Source organism: Ixodes scapularis, unplaced genomic scaffold, assembly GCF_016920785.2.
Source record: "Ixodes scapularis isolate PalLabHiFi unplaced genomic scaffold, ASM1692078v2 PGA_scaffold9__187_contigs__length_104089568, whole genome shotgun sequence".
Taxonomy (NCBI): domain Eukaryota; kingdom Metazoa; phylum Arthropoda; class Arachnida; order Ixodida; family Ixodidae; genus Ixodes; species Ixodes scapularis.
The window spans coordinates 96,219,169-96,234,638 of NW_024609884.1; the positions used below are offsets into that span (position 1 = coordinate 96,219,169).

At 40.0% G+C, this 15,470-nt stretch overlaps 1 protein-coding gene across 3 annotated transcripts in view; it reads left to right on the forward strand.

The window, feature by feature from the left end:
* The window catches only part of LOC8035684 (carboxy-terminal domain RNA polymerase II polypeptide A small phosphatase 1), an 81,626-nt gene that overhangs the window by 34,402 nt on the left and 31,754 nt on the right, over positions 1 to 15,470 (forward strand). For all 3 annotated transcript variants that reach the window (XM_040503782.2, XM_029974303.4, XM_040503780.2), the window contains exons 3-5: positions 12,876 to 12,977; positions 13,582 to 13,638; positions 15,334 to 15,426. In XM_040503782.2, coding sequence (XP_040359716.1) covers positions 12,876 to 12,977; positions 13,582 to 13,638; positions 15,334 to 15,426 — 252 coding nt within the window. The remainder of the gene's footprint in view (positions 1 to 12,875; positions 12,978 to 13,581; positions 13,639 to 15,333; positions 15,427 to 15,470) is intronic.

The following is a 15,470-nucleotide window of genomic DNA, read 5'->3' on the forward strand; positions in this document are numbered from 1 at the left end:
TTAATTGGCATCTTGATGACTTGATCACTTTGAACTAATATTCAACCAGTTGAATTGTTATGAACTTCATTGAATGTTATGATTGGTAGTTAAATTACGTAGAGTTACTATTAACCTAATAAACTTTATATCAGCCTAATTGACACATTGCCGACTCTCTTGATTGCTTTGAGTTATTGTACCAACAATTGATCTATTATGAGCTCAATCCACATTAAAATTACTCGTTTGACAAAATTCTATTTACTCTTGCATACCTGCCAACTCTCCCAAATTGTCCAGGAGCCTTCCGAATTTCTATCACATCTGCCGATTGTACGGAAGGGACCTCAAATTTCCCCAAAAATGGCTGCTGCCGCAGGTTTTTTTTTCTTTTTTTGACACCCTATTACTATAATCATCACGAGGGTATCAGTGCGAGTTACTCGAGAGTAGGTTTAGGTTACTGCGGCGGATTAAAACATGAGAACTCAGTTAGAGCAGCAGCCTAAAACGAGGGAAGATTTTAAAACTCCAAGGTACGAAACCTACTCTGGAATAAGTTGAAGTGCATTTTGGAACACGGCTTATATGATCGTCGGTGCGCTAGGCTTCAGTTGGCTTCTCAGGTCGTCGAGTGGAGTGCGGAATGCCAAACTACTCTTTGTGTTTTCCTGAGTTTAGTTGGAACGATCACTGGCGCTTTCAAAAGCCAAGTAGTACTTGCAAGTATTTCTGAGATCATACACGACTGAGTTTCCATGCTTCGTCACTTCATGGAAAGGTTACAAGTATGGATTCTGTACCCCGTGTGCCTGTGATGTGAGCGTTTCGCACAGCGGCAAGGCCGACACCAAGGTACACATCACTTCGCAAAAGCATAACTATGTTCCTGCCGCAGAAGGGCAGGGCACCATTGGCAGTAATTTCCTCCAAAACAACTGCAAAGACACTGCAATCCGCGCAGAACCTCCTCACAAAATTTCTTGTCGAACAAAAAAAAAAAAAAAAAAAAAGCGTCCCCCCCCCCCTCTTTCCACCAGAAGGCGGTATCCGGAATTTTTATGTTGCTAGGTTGGCAGGTATGCTCTTGACCCATTGGACTTTGATTTGGCCTTATTTACATTTTTATCTCTTTTCGTTCCTTTGAGGTAATGTTCAACGAATTGATTTATTATTAGTTTAATTGACATTATAATTACTCTTGATTACTGTGGGTTACATTAGCCCAGTTGACTTTAATTTGGTCTATTTTACGATGTGGTGACTTGTTATTATATCACCTATTATGAGCTGAGTTCACATTAATATTACTTCCTTTTATTCCTTCGACTTACTTTCGCTACCATGGAATATAATTAAGCCTAATCGACACTATTTTTTTTATTACTTTGTGCTTATATTCAAGCCCATTTTCTATTGGGCTTGAATATTGCGTATGCACAGCATAATGCGTATGCACATCATAGGGCATGGCGCGTCCTTTGCGCTCATGAGCTCGGGGCGCAAGGCCTGGCTCCGTGGGCTTTCAATTATAGTTTTCAACAAACGGCAATGTTTGTCATTCCTGAAGCCTAACAGGAATACCCTCACAATTTTACTCTTATGATTACTTTGAGTTATTATTTACCTAAGAGATTTTTAATTCGGCCTAAATGACATTTTGGTGACTCTTGATTACTTCGAGTTACTATACCAAAAGTTGATTTATTACGAGCTCAGTTCACATTTGCGGAAATTCGGTTTTAACCGAAAAAGGTCAGTTTGTAGGTTCGACATTTTCAAATAAAACCAATAAAAGTTCGTCAAGTCCATTTTCTAAAATTCAGTTTTAACCGGAAAAGGGCACTTCGACCTTCCAGTCGTACAGCAGAGCCGTGGCGAAAAAGTGGAACGACAGTATGTATCGAAAAGTGTCCGAATGTATGAGATACACGGATGGCATCACGACGTTTTGGTTTAATGTGCGCATCATTTATCGGAACTTGAAGTCCGAAATGCCCCATGACTTCGCCACGTACGAGCGTGTTTCCAATCTCCTTGTAAGGAAGACTGACTTGATGCAAGATTTGCATGGTGTGTTTTACTTTAAAACGTCGTACCGTGTCTCTTTCGGCGGTCACAATTGGTTGATTGGCCGATTTTGCCTCACGCAGCGCTTCATCTCCTCTGCCTGTCAGTGTCCAGAGTTAGCGTTGAGAGGGCATTCTCGAAGCTCAGGGTCACATTAACAGGAAAGAAAGAGTGTGAATCAACGAGGAAAACTTGGGAAATTACATGTGTGTGTACTATAATGAGATCACGTAATCCTGAGGTACAGAAGGTGAAGTTCCACGTTTATTGGGCGTAGGCTTCATATCTGACTTGTTTGTACTTGTTTTTTTCTTCTTTCTTTTACAGTTGTACAGATTTGCCAAATTAAGTGTCCATTTCTTTTTCAATGTATCTGTGCCATTATTCTTTGAGTGATTACAAATATCAGAGCTATGTAGCCTACAAGGATCATCTGATCCGGTGTCTGTTGGTGTTTCTTTTATATTCACCGAAAAAAGCCGCTAAACTTTTGTGGGCATAAATATACGCTGAAAAAAACCGAAAATTGAATTTTAAAATAAACGCCGAAAAAAGTACGCCGAATTTTGAAAAAATAGAAACCGAAAATGCGGAACCCTAGCTATAATGCAGCCTAATTGACGTGATTACTTGTTGCTTTAAGCTAATATTCAACGAAAGGATGTATTATGAACGTAGTTGATATTGTTTATTTTTAATTACTTTGAGTTACTATGATCTAATAGACTTTAATTTGGCCTAATTGACATTTTGGTGACTCTTGATTACTTCAAGTTACTATACCAAACAATGTATTATGAGGTCAATTGACATTAATATTGCATCTTTTATTACTTCAAGTTACTTTTTACCCAATGCACCGTAATTTGGCCTAATTGACATTGGGATGACTTAATTTTTTTGAGCTAATATTCAACCAGTTGAATTATTATGAGCCTATTTGACATTATGATTACTCTTTTGATTACTTTCGGTTACTTTGACCCAGTAGGCTTAATTAGGCCTAATTGACACTTTGGTATCTTGATTATTTTGTCTTATTATACCACCAATTGATCTATTATGAGCTCAATTCACATTATCATTACTCTTGATTACTTTGAGTCACTTTTGATACAACAAACTTTTTGGCACTTTGATGACTCTTGATTTGTTTAAGCTAATATTCAACCAAAATGTTTATGATGAATTCATTTGACATTATCAATCAATCCATGTTTTATTCTGCCTCCAAGAGCTGCTAAGGTCCTTGGAGGGTTACACTTGCATGAAGTGAAGGACAATTGAACTAAGATATTTTCCCACTGCAAGAATATTACACTTTTTTGAGAACATGCAAGGGGAGTGGAAAGGTCCACGTCGGGGTGGAAACACTTGTCATACATGGTCTGCATCCAAGTCACTGGAGGACTAGGTTCTAAGTTGGAAGTGTAAAAAGAAACCATACATCAGTTCTGTCGCTGAGATTCTACTCTGATTACTTTTAGTTGCTATTTACTCGATAAGCTTTGATTCGGCCTAATTGACATTTTTGTGACTCTTGATTGGTTTGAGTTATTATATAACCAATTGATCGACTATGAGATCAGTTAACATTATTATTACTATTTTGATTACATTGAGTTTTTTTTTTCCCTTTGGGTTTAAATTCAGCCTAATTTGCATTGCATTGACTCCTTTGATTACTTTGAGGCAGGGATGGGCAGTATTTTAAATACTTTGTGTATTTTGCATTTGTATTTAATTACAAATTGGGTAATGTATTTGACGTGTGTATTTAAATACTAAAATGTGGATATTTCAAGTACAATTGTAATTAAATACAATTTTGTGAGCGAAATTACATCCCTCAAATTTATAGTCACTGTCCAGAGCAGGAAGAAAACTACGTTCTGCACCGAATGCAGTGTCTCTCAATCAAGCACAAGCGTTTAGTGACTTTGTGATTACGGTGCTAGTCGAGGGCAAGAATAGTGACGAAATCGATGTTCGCAGGCAGACTGGCAAAATAAGTGCCTGTGACAACTTGTGATGCTTTCCAGCCTGATTTCCATCCACATCCGAGTTGCAACAATAAAAAATTCTCTAGCTAGCGCCGCGCGTCTTGGTCGTCTCGGTTCTTTGTTGGTCTATAGCAGGGGTGGCCAAGTTGCGGCTTGCGAGCCGCATGCGGCTCTTCCCATGTTACAGTGCAACTCGCGGCTCCCTCCCCAACGTCCCCTCCCCTCCCCCCCCCCCCCCCCCCCACCTCCTCTCCGGTCACACAAGCACGTCCCCAAAAAAGGAAATGGAACGTGTTTAAATCGAAAGGCAGGTTGCGGTTTGGTAATCTTGTGCTACTCTTGGACTGGTCTTGACTCAGATAGACTGAAAGCAGTTCGAGTTGCGTTTATTGCTATTTACAAAACTTTGCCCCCCCCCCACCCCCCCTTGCGCGGCTCTTGGAAGTTTCGTGGCTTTGTTTGCGGCTCTTAGGCCGGGTCAGCCTGGCCACCCCTGGTCTATAGTCTATACCAAAATGTAATCGAAAAAAAAAAGCTGCTTGAAGCTTTGTGCTTTTGTCACCTATTAGGTCCAAGCTGATTACATTTTTTTTGTGATTATATTTCTGTTACGTTACTAGAGCCTCGCACTCTAACTCCCGAGTGTGCGATGCAAAATTAAAATGAGATACCCAGAGACCCGTTGCAGGTGCCCTGAAGTTGCTGACGCAAATTTTGAGGAATGTAATTGGAAAAGTATTTGGAGGAGACCAAATACATTTGGTTGTATTTAGATGCTTTTTTGGAAATGTTATTAGATTTGTAATTAAATACATTTTTGACGAAGTATTTTGTATTTGTATTTCGATACATATTTGCATGTATTTTGCCCATCCCTGCTTTGAGGTAATGGTCACTCATATTACAAAAATAAGTTTGTTGAATATTGGCCTAAAGTAATCAAAAGAGTCACCACAATGTCGATTAAGCCAAATTAAAGGCTATTGGGTCGACAGTAACTCAAAGTGATCAAGAGCAATAATAATGTGATTTGAGCTTGTAATAGATCAGTGGTGGTATAATAACTTGAAGTGAGCAAGAGACTCACCGAAATGCCGATTAGGGCGAGTCTATTGGGTCAATAGTAACTCAGAATAATAAAATGAGCACCATATTTTCCGGACGATAAGTCACACATCCGTATATTGAACCATTTTCACAGAAAAGTTTGGATATAAGTTGCACCTTTGCATAAGTCTCACCTCTTTGCAAAATTCACGCAATGAGTTTTTTTGTTTTACGCACATTGATATAGCAAAATCTGAGTTTCTCACAAATGGCTAGATTGCACATACCGTTCGGCACTTAACTTTGGTATTTTGACTAGCGAGAAATGCCCGTAATACGGCGCTGTCTGGCGAGGGCAATCGAGTGTTTTGCAGCAAAAGGACGTAAAGCGTGCGAAATGAGAAGGTAGTTGGCTTTATTGGAGCGAACAAAAGTTGAACGTGCCAGTCAACCAAGCTTTTAACCACTAGGCCTATCCTTGACCAGGTCACGGAGATGACATGAGCATTGATGCGCAGGCAGATAGATCAATCTTGACCTTTGGGTACCACTAAGAGTTTGGCTAGCCGCAAATCTTCCTTTTACGTGTAGCAACACGGCTGGAGCATGGCAGATAAAAACTTCTGATCAAACGGAAACTAAGACTCAATAAACTTTTCTGCAATGCGTGTATACCAGCCCATTTACCTTTCAGTGTTACTGGACTGAAGCAAAAGAATATGGAACCATGTCTGAATTATGTCGATCACATGCTGTAAAAATTTTATTCTCACTGTCTTGCCTATCCATATTGAGCCGCTTCGGGGAAACTAAAATTTCTCGCTTTCCGAGTCAGTTATGAAAAGTGTAGAAGAGTGCGACGACAACAGTGCCTCCTGGAAGGGGCACCACTACCTATCGCGTCATACTTCTGGTGCTGAACAAAAGATGGCGCATGCCGCATAAAAAAAAATTGCATCGTACCATGAATTAGAAAAAAAAAAAAATGTGTATAGACGCTTTGCAGCAGCTGTGCATAGACGCCGCCGTAACTGACCTTCAGTATTTGTTTCCTCTTATTCCGTTTATTTCACTTCATCATTACCATAGCAGCCCTGGTTATTGCCATATTAATTCAACTGTGTCCTTTTCTAAAGCATTGGCCTTTGCAGAGGATCGTCAGCTACCGTTTCAGTTGCACGGCATATCAGTAAGACAAGAGAAGGTCAGCAATGGCGGCTGTAATTTGGCGCGTGTGTAAAGCGACTATAAGTCGCATCACGGTATAAATTGCACCAAAACAAATGTTTGAAAACAAATGTGACTTATACACTGTAAAATATTGTAATCATGTCAACTTGCCTCATAATAAATAAATTGGTTGAATATCAGAATGAAGTAATCAAAACTGTCATCACAGTGTCACGCAGGCTACATTAAAGTCCATCGGGTCAAAAGTAACTTGAAGAAATCAAAAAGTAATATTACTGTGAATTCTGCTCATAATAGATCAACTGGTGGTATAACACAAAGTAATCAAAATAGTCACTAAGGTCACTAAGGTATAAATAGTCACTAAGGTATAATCAAGAGTAATCATAATGTTGACTAGGTCTATAATAAATCAATTGGTTGAATATTAGCTCAATGTAATCGAGTCATTGTAATGCCAATTAGGCCAAATTAAAGTCTATTAGGTCAATGATAACGTGAATTGAGCTCATAATGTATCATCTGGTTGTATAATAACCTGCAGTAATCAAGAGAGACACCACAATGTCAATTACACTGACAAAGTTCATTGAGTAAATAGTGACTGGAAGTAATCAAACTATTAATCATAATATCAATTAAGCACATAACAAATGAATTGGTTGAATGTTAGCTCAAAGTAATCAAGTCATCATGATGTTAGTTAGGGCAAATTAAAGTCCATTGGGTCCATAGTGACTCGAAATAATCATGAGTAATCATAATGTGACTCGTGCTCATAATAAATCGGTTGATTATTTGCACAATGTAATGCCAAGCATAATCATGCTGTCAATTAGGCTGAGTCAAACTCCATTGTTTCAATAGTAAGGTGACATAAAAGTGTGATCATAATGGTAACTGAGCTGAGAATAAATCACTCGTTAGTATAAAAGCTCAAAGTAACAATGAGAGTAAGGATTATGCCAATTAGACCAATATAAAGTTATATGGGTCACTAGTTACTCGAAGTAATCAAGATAAGTCAATAATGCTGATATAAACTCAGTTGTGTTACTGATATATTGAGGAAAGATAACAAGTAGCTACTAAGTTATTGAGTTTAAAGCCAATTGGGTGAATAGTAAAATGGATTAATAAAAAAAGTAATCCCAATCTTATCTGAACTTATATGAAGTTGCCTTTGTCAATTATATTTTAAAGTAATTGACTGAGTAATGAAAATGTTGCTTTTATAAAGTTGTTTGTGTCCCAATAATAGCTGTATAATTAAAAAGAAACCAGAATGGCAAATGTGCTTCTATGGAGTTATATTCACTGGATGCCATATTTGAGGGTGATGCTTAGAGCACTTGCTCAGAACTAACTCACATTAATAGGCTGCTTAGACCTTTGTTTAATCTTGATGGTGCGGAATGCACGTTGCAAAAGCACGCCATCAGCATGCGCTCTGCAGTCGCACACACAACTATGACCGCCAGTGAATACTCCCTATATTTTTGTCAATAATTCCTAGGAGTAGTCGAGAGAGTAATAAAAATGTTTGTTAAACTTATGTAAATTGTGTTATTAATAGGTCTATGTAATAGAAATAAGAAGTCATTTTAAGTCAGTGGTGTCACTAATAGCGAGAGGTACTAAAAAGAGTTATCACAAATTCTAATTGCACTCATATAATCTTAATTGTATCAATAATAAGCGAAAGTAATAAGAAAGAGTAAACGAAACGTCAATTCAGCTAAAATAAAGTTGAATGGGCCATTAATAACTCGAGGTTGCCAAAAAGATAGTAATCAGCATGTCAGTCGTGTGACTAATAACTCCAAGTAATCAAGATATTGATCAAAATATCACTACAGTGAAACGCGTTTAGAACAAATCCATGTACAGCGAATTATTGTCGATATCGAACTCGCGGAAAGTTTAAATAAAAATGCTTGTAAAACATACTTTTTATAACGAACAACATATTGGTTATTTTGTCATGTGTGAGGGTTGTTTCGTAAATTGTAATGATTACTTTGTATTGGTTTTGCAGGAGAGTATATGCTCGGCATTTGTTCATAAAAAGGTCCGTCTAAAACTAATCTCGGACAAGTTCAAGGAAAAACAATGTGACGTGTTGGGCTAGTTGGTTTGAGGTGAACATCTTGGGAAGAAACAGCGGCACAGAAACTTAGACAAGAGTAAAGGAACAAACACGACAGGACGCCGCTGAACTAACCACTTTTGTTTAGTACACAAAACGGGTAAGGAAGAAAACAAGCAGCATCTTAATCATTAAAAATAGTCACACACACATGCGCCAACCAAGAAGCGTATTATGTCACGATGGGCCAAATCAGTGGCTACGTAATGCCCGTCATAGTCGATCGCAGGTACCCGAATTCTTTTTCAAAATCAACTTAATGACGACAGAGTTAAATTTCACCGTCTTTTGCCTTCCCAAATTATTGCATTTGCTGAAATGTAGGTAGATTGATTGGTGTTGAGGGCAGAGCGGTTAGCCTAGATGTTCGTCCTAGCCGGGTACTATGTATTGCCTGGCTAGGACAAACATTTGCTAACCTTTGTCTTTTTCGTGAACACCAAATAATCTAAATATTTTTCATGTAAATGCCATTTCAGTTTTATTATTCTGCATTCATAGAGTTCTTTCTAAAGGGGATTATACAGGGTGTTTCATTTTAATTTGAGCAGATTTAAAAAAAAAAGGGGGACTAAGCGTTAGACCAGTGTTGTTTTCACCATGTATTTATTAGGCTCGGCAGACATTAGATGAGGGGACAATCGTCTTGGTAAGTAGGCTAATTATCTCAAATCCGTGAATTAACTTTTTAAGTATTGGTTTTAGGGGTCATGTTTGCAATTGTAATATTGACGGAAATTTCTATTAGCAGCCAGGCCAATTAAAAGAATTTGCAAAAATATAATCGTTTTTTAGATACCCAGATACATTTTTATGTTTTTTAACCCGATTTAAAAATTGCGTGCAAAAGGCGTGCTACAAGCCCTGCCCACAATGACGCTTAGAAGAGCGACATAGTCTTTATCTCAGCAGCGTGTCTGATGGGTACGCAGATGACACAAGTGACGACGTGACTGAAACAACGACATTGCTCTTCTAACCGTCATTGTAAGCTGGGTTTTCTGCGCGCAATTTTTAAATCTGGCTAAAACGTGGGAAAATTAATGAATATTTCAAAAACCAGTATATTTTTGCAAATTCTTTCAGTTGGTTTGGCCTCTAATTGTAATTACCATCAGTACTGCCATTGCAACATGACCCCTTTAAGCCAATACTTAAAATGTTAATGAACCGATTTTAGTTAATTAGTCGCCTTACAGTGACGATTCCCCGTGTCTAATGTCTGCCGAGCCTGATAAATACATAATGAAGACACGCGTGCCATGCCATCTTCACCATGTATTTTGTCTTTCACCCCCCTTTTCGAAAGAAAAAAAAAATTTCTGTTTGAATTAAAGGCATACTTTAACGAAATTTCGGTGCATATTTTTTGTTTCATATGTGTTCAAAAGAGCAGTATCACATCAGACACACCAATCTCATGTTGAAAAAGACCCAAAAAGGAATTTTAAAACAAATTAACGATTAGTAAAGAGCACCTGGTGGACGTCGCTAACGCCTCGTTTCTAATGCCCATCTAGGAACCTTGAGAGGTAGTGACGGTAACTGTCTCGCCTCCGGCCATGACGAGAGAAGAGGGGAAGGAGGAACTCTCCTCTTTCCGAGAATCCCTTTTGTGTGTCCCAGAAGTCGCTGTTATCCCTCTACAAACTTATAGATTAACCCGTCGCTCAAAATTCGTACAAAAGCAACCGCTTCGGTGGCTGAAACGACTAGGCCATCCTCTCGACGTCTGCCTCACCGTAGCTTTGCTCGTCCCGAGATGAATGACGTCATGATTGCGTTGGATGTCACGTGGTCTCCGCTGGTTGTTCTCCGAGCTCTTGCCAGAAAGGGCTGTTTATAACAAAAAATAGAGCCACCAGGCTCAAAATACCAACGTGCCATTGTCATCTACGGATATTGTGGATCATATTCAAACTATTTTTGAACACGACGGGTGTTTTTCAAATTTCGTTGAAGTATTCCTTTAAGATCAAACACCCTGTATATGCATAAATTTGTAAATGTTGCAAACAAGTTCTTCTATTTGTTAAAAGAAGTTTAGAAATGAACTCTTGTTCATGAGGGCAATATATTTTTGAAGCTTGGCTTCTCATCAGACTGTTGATTAATATTGTTCAGCTTTTCTGAAGGATGATGGCCATTCTGATTGAATTCAGATGCCAATCAATAAACATAATGACCTGTAGTCCTTGGTTTTTCTAGTAAATGGTGGGTGAACATGGGAAGTAACGAGTTTTGTTTGTTTAAATGTGAGACTGCCTTAACAACTACTGTATGTTGCCACATGTATATACTTTATTGAAAAAAAAATTGACCGGTTCTTTTGCACCTTTTCTAAACGTCTGCACTGTCATACGACCCAAGTAACGTTTTTGCATGAGCCATGCAAACTAGTGGTGGAAGAAGACTGATTTCAGCACCCTCTGGAATAACTAGAAAAAAGGCCTTAAACCCATGCACACACTTGCAACCGAGTAGGAATGACCGAGACAAGATTGGTTTCTGGTTACGTTGGCTTAGAACCAAATGTGCTGCTGCGGAGCTGGTCCTAAGCCGTTGCAAGAGGCTTCAAAGCCATTTCTCAGTGAGTTAATTTCGGGCCTAAACTCATGCACAAGCTCGGTGTACTCCACTGTCTCACTCTGTATGTGTGTGGGGGGGAGGCGAGCATACTAACGAAAAGTCGAGCACTGCAGTGTTCACAACTATGAAAGTCGGCTGTCCTTGGAACAATCCGTGGCAACATTCGGTACTGCAAACATTTATTCACTTTGTTTGCGGTGGACAGCGCTGCTCACGTAACGCTCGGGGGAATATTTTTTTTTGCTGGTTTTTGTTATCGCAGTGTTTACACAACACCTTTTTGGTGCTGGGGCTATCCAGGTGACAAAGTTGTCGCGTCAGCAGCAACAGCAGCAGCAAGCTGCGACCTCTCAACCGATGGCGCCACTGTCGTCATCTCCAATTGCACAAGTGCAGCAAAACCAGGCGTCGCAGATTCCCATGCTCGGTAGAGAGTATGCAGCTCAAGAGTATACCAAAATCAGTAACACTAACCTGGTAAAGACTACCGCCGTCTAACGTCAGCTACTAGTGCACCCCATTGAAATGGGTAGCAGCACCTTTGGGGTGGGGAGACGTCTGCAAAGTGCCCATAACGTCAAGGGAGATGAACATTAACTTTGCAAAGGTTCTGTCCAAATCTGGTGTCCGTATATTGCGGCGTATTGTGCTATAACAACATTCTGATAATGTCTTGGATGATGACTTCCCGGCATCAGGAATACACGTTGAAAGGTTTCTAATGTCTGTTGGTTGGGATGATGACTTCCTTCCTCACTTGTGCTACATTGCCTGCAACCTGTTGGAAAAATGTGCCAAAGGTTTTTGGTGGGGCTTTGGAAAGCTGTCCTGTTTGACCCTTCTGTCTGTGTTAGAAATTAGGAAAGCACACACACTAGTACGGATGCAGTGCCATGAACGGCTGTTTTAGAATATCAGTGATAAATAGGCACCCTTACAGAGACGAATTGTTGAATCTCACACATTTATGGATATTTGTAACATTTTCTCAATATGGCTGCTTAGGTGAAAGTACTGATTGACAAAATTCACCACTTTTTGGGAAAGAAATTTAATTTTAATTGTGCTATGAAAATAAGGAAAGCTATGGGCTGCACAAATAAGAAGGATTGACCTAAAGAGGTATCTGCCACCATGTTTGTTGGCATCACTCAGTATTTCTGCAGGCTTACTTGTTGGAGATGCAAAACCAGCAGTGACCATGTTGAGCTTCACAGTTTACACTCTGGTGCAACACATTTTTCCAACAGCGGTGTACATGCGCAACAGTGACGTCACTAGAGACCCTTTCTGAAATTCACTCTGGACACCTTGATCACTATCGTCATCTGAGTGTATGACATCTGTGCCATACTAACTGACTGATGAGGGAAAAAGTTGACCAAGCAGATGATATGAGGCCTCAGCATTGCAGGCGGTAGCTGCACAATGCGATACACAAATTGGATTCAAGTGCTGTGTCTGTGTTCGTTTGAGGTTGGTCTAGTCTGTTAGCACTTTTGTTCTAAAGCTTCTTGATGTGGAAAGTTTGATCAATGGCTTACTCGGGTCATACTCTGTACTGACTGACTGACCCTTTATCAGCACCAAAATTGGGAAGCAGCTCTACGCTTAAGAACATAATTTTGTCTGCTATCGACTGTGATGATGTGCAGTGAAATGCTATATTTTCAATGCTGCCATTAGTATGGGAAAAGTTGAGCTGCTACATTTGTGCTATTAGACGACACTGAATTTCAGAGAGGGTCTGCTGCAGTTTGCATATGGGAGTGTAGGAATGATCTATGAAAATTCTCGTCCCTTGTACTTAGTACTGAGTATTTCATAACACGGCCCAATTTTAGTTGCAGGGAAAGTTCCTATTGCCTCCTGTGCGTCATCAAGACCTACACAAGATTTGTCTCATCATTGACTTAGACGAAACCTTGGTTCATAGTTCATTCAAGGTGAGTCTATGCTGCATGTTGTGCAACATGTCAAGCTGGGCTGACAGGGTCGTGAATAGGTTGCATAAGTTTTTGTTTGATATGTCGGGCTGTCAGTTTAATTGAGGCATGATTATAAATGGTGCCATTCCTGAAGTCCAAGCTGACCTTGCATTGCATAATTATGTGCAAAAGTTAGCCTCCTATGAAACATCAGAATGAAAGGCACACAATGCATCTTTGACGAGGTCATATGTTTCACTGCTGTGGAGTTCTGGCTTATCGTTCATCGTACAAAAGTCTCATAGAGTCGTGGTGGACACGTGTTTCTTTGTTAACGGATGTTCTGCGTTGATGTCTCGCTTTTACAGCCGTGGTCTCAGTCCAGTTCATTTGAGAAAGCGGTGGGGTGATGTACTTTTTCACAAGTTCCTTTATGTTGGCTTTATGTTAGGAGCCCTGTTATCCCCCTGGCTGATTAAAGTGTACAGGTGCAAAAATTGTGAAGCTGTCATTGAGAAGTGACCGAGCTAACGGTGACGAAATGAAACGTTGCCATTGTCATGAAGGACGGTCATGTCAAAAGTCTTGCTTAGTGGCCTTTTTTTTTTTTTTCTCATTTCAGCCCATCAGCAACGCAGATTTTGTCGTTCCCGTAGAAATAGATGGTACAGTGCACCAGGTACGTACATCACTTCTGCTATATGACCGTTCTTTCGTAAAGTTCTCAATGAAGCTGCTTGCGTTATGTGTAACATGGCAACCATGTTGTCCAGGCAGCATTCCGTGTGCTAGTTGTGTTGCCCATGAACTGTCTAATTGCACCATGCGAGCCTCTTGATGTGAAGGAATGTTGGTGGGAGTTGTAAATTTATTCTGTTCCTTCTATTTCATAGACAGGACCCAAAGGTCACCTGCAATCTGTGAGGGCAAACCAGTTTTATTCGGTGTTATGTTAAACTTGGGTGTTTTGCAACTGTTCAGGGTGTGCCATTTTTGTTTTGCTTCATCTTTAGAGGGTGAATTTCTGTTTTCTGTATGCAAACACAAATGGTAAAGACGTCCTTTGGAATCTTGCTGTGCATACTTTCTGTGCCTCAGGCATGAACTAACAACAGAAGCCTAGGGTAATTTGGCTGCATAGCGACTGCACGGCTCTGATGGACACCTACGGGCAATGTTTGTAGCCAATTGGGTGGTGTAGGTCAGCATTGCCGTCTATCTGCCCCGAGCAATTGCCGAGGAACCAGACCCCGCTGATGCAGTGAAGCCTACAGACCTTGGAAACAATAGTGCCCGTTAATGGCTTATCCACATCTGAAATAGTGCTTAAACTATATTAAAAAATGACTGTAAAATACCGAGCAAGCGCCCCCTCAAAATTTGAAAATAATCGCAAGAAAATGGGGGATGGGCGCATGTGAGGTCATCAATTTTACATATATATGTACTGCGGATATTTTTTCAGGTGTTTCAAATTTTAGGGGTGGGCGCGGATGCACGGTATTCTACGGTGTTACTAGGGACAGATCTATGTAACATGACTGGCACCATCTTTAGCTAGTAATTTAAATTTTTCTACATGTTTTTTTTTCCTTACATTGGGAGAGGGTGACTATAAATTTGCTTCTTTTCTGGGTAGAGCAAATGTGGGAAAAGATAGTTGTGACCTATATAAAATTTTGGGCTGTACACACTGATTCAATCTTTGAAAATGCCTAATTTGTCTCCACAATACGTAAACACTGTAGTGAGGGTTGCGGCCCCCTCGGTGATTTTTACCGTCTGTTCAAGAGATGCAATCCACTCGGAGAGGTTGGTTAGGATGCATGTGCGGAGACTGGGAACTCGACTTGGGCAACAACCAGGCTCTTCTGGAGGTGTCCGAATCGCTTGCCTAAACTGCATGCCACGGTTTTTCTTGTTCATGGAGGGGCAAGGAGAAAGAGCTTTTGTTGGTAGTGCATTTAGTAGGTACTATACTTTCATGCTCCTCATTTATCCTTGATGAAGTTTGACAAATGTCTAACTTCTATTTGCTCGCGTCTTCCTGTAAACTTCATAGAGAGCTTTTGGATTTTAATTGCTAGTTACACGGCACTTGTTGGATTGTTAAATTTCTAGAGTTGAATCCGCAGACATCCAATACCACACATTGCGCACGCGGAGGAATTTTCTGCGCAAATTTTTCCCTGTGTTCACTGCACGTAATACAATCTGAAATTATGGTACAACTTTGCAGGCGCTTTCTGTTCTGTGCTGAGGATGGCATTTCTAGGCGCTGCTTCAGTTGTGGCTCAAATTTCTTCTTGAGTGCACATGACCTCTGTGTGTCTGGCGTGTAATCTGTTTTTTTGTCTTGTTTCTTCTTCCGCAGGTTTATGTTTTAAAGAGGCCTTATGTAGATGAGTTCTTACAGCGAGTGGGAGATGCTTACGAATGTGTCTTATTCACGGCCAGCCTTGCAAAGGTGACTTTTTTTCTAGGCTTTGTTTCACTTGTCAGTGCTGAATG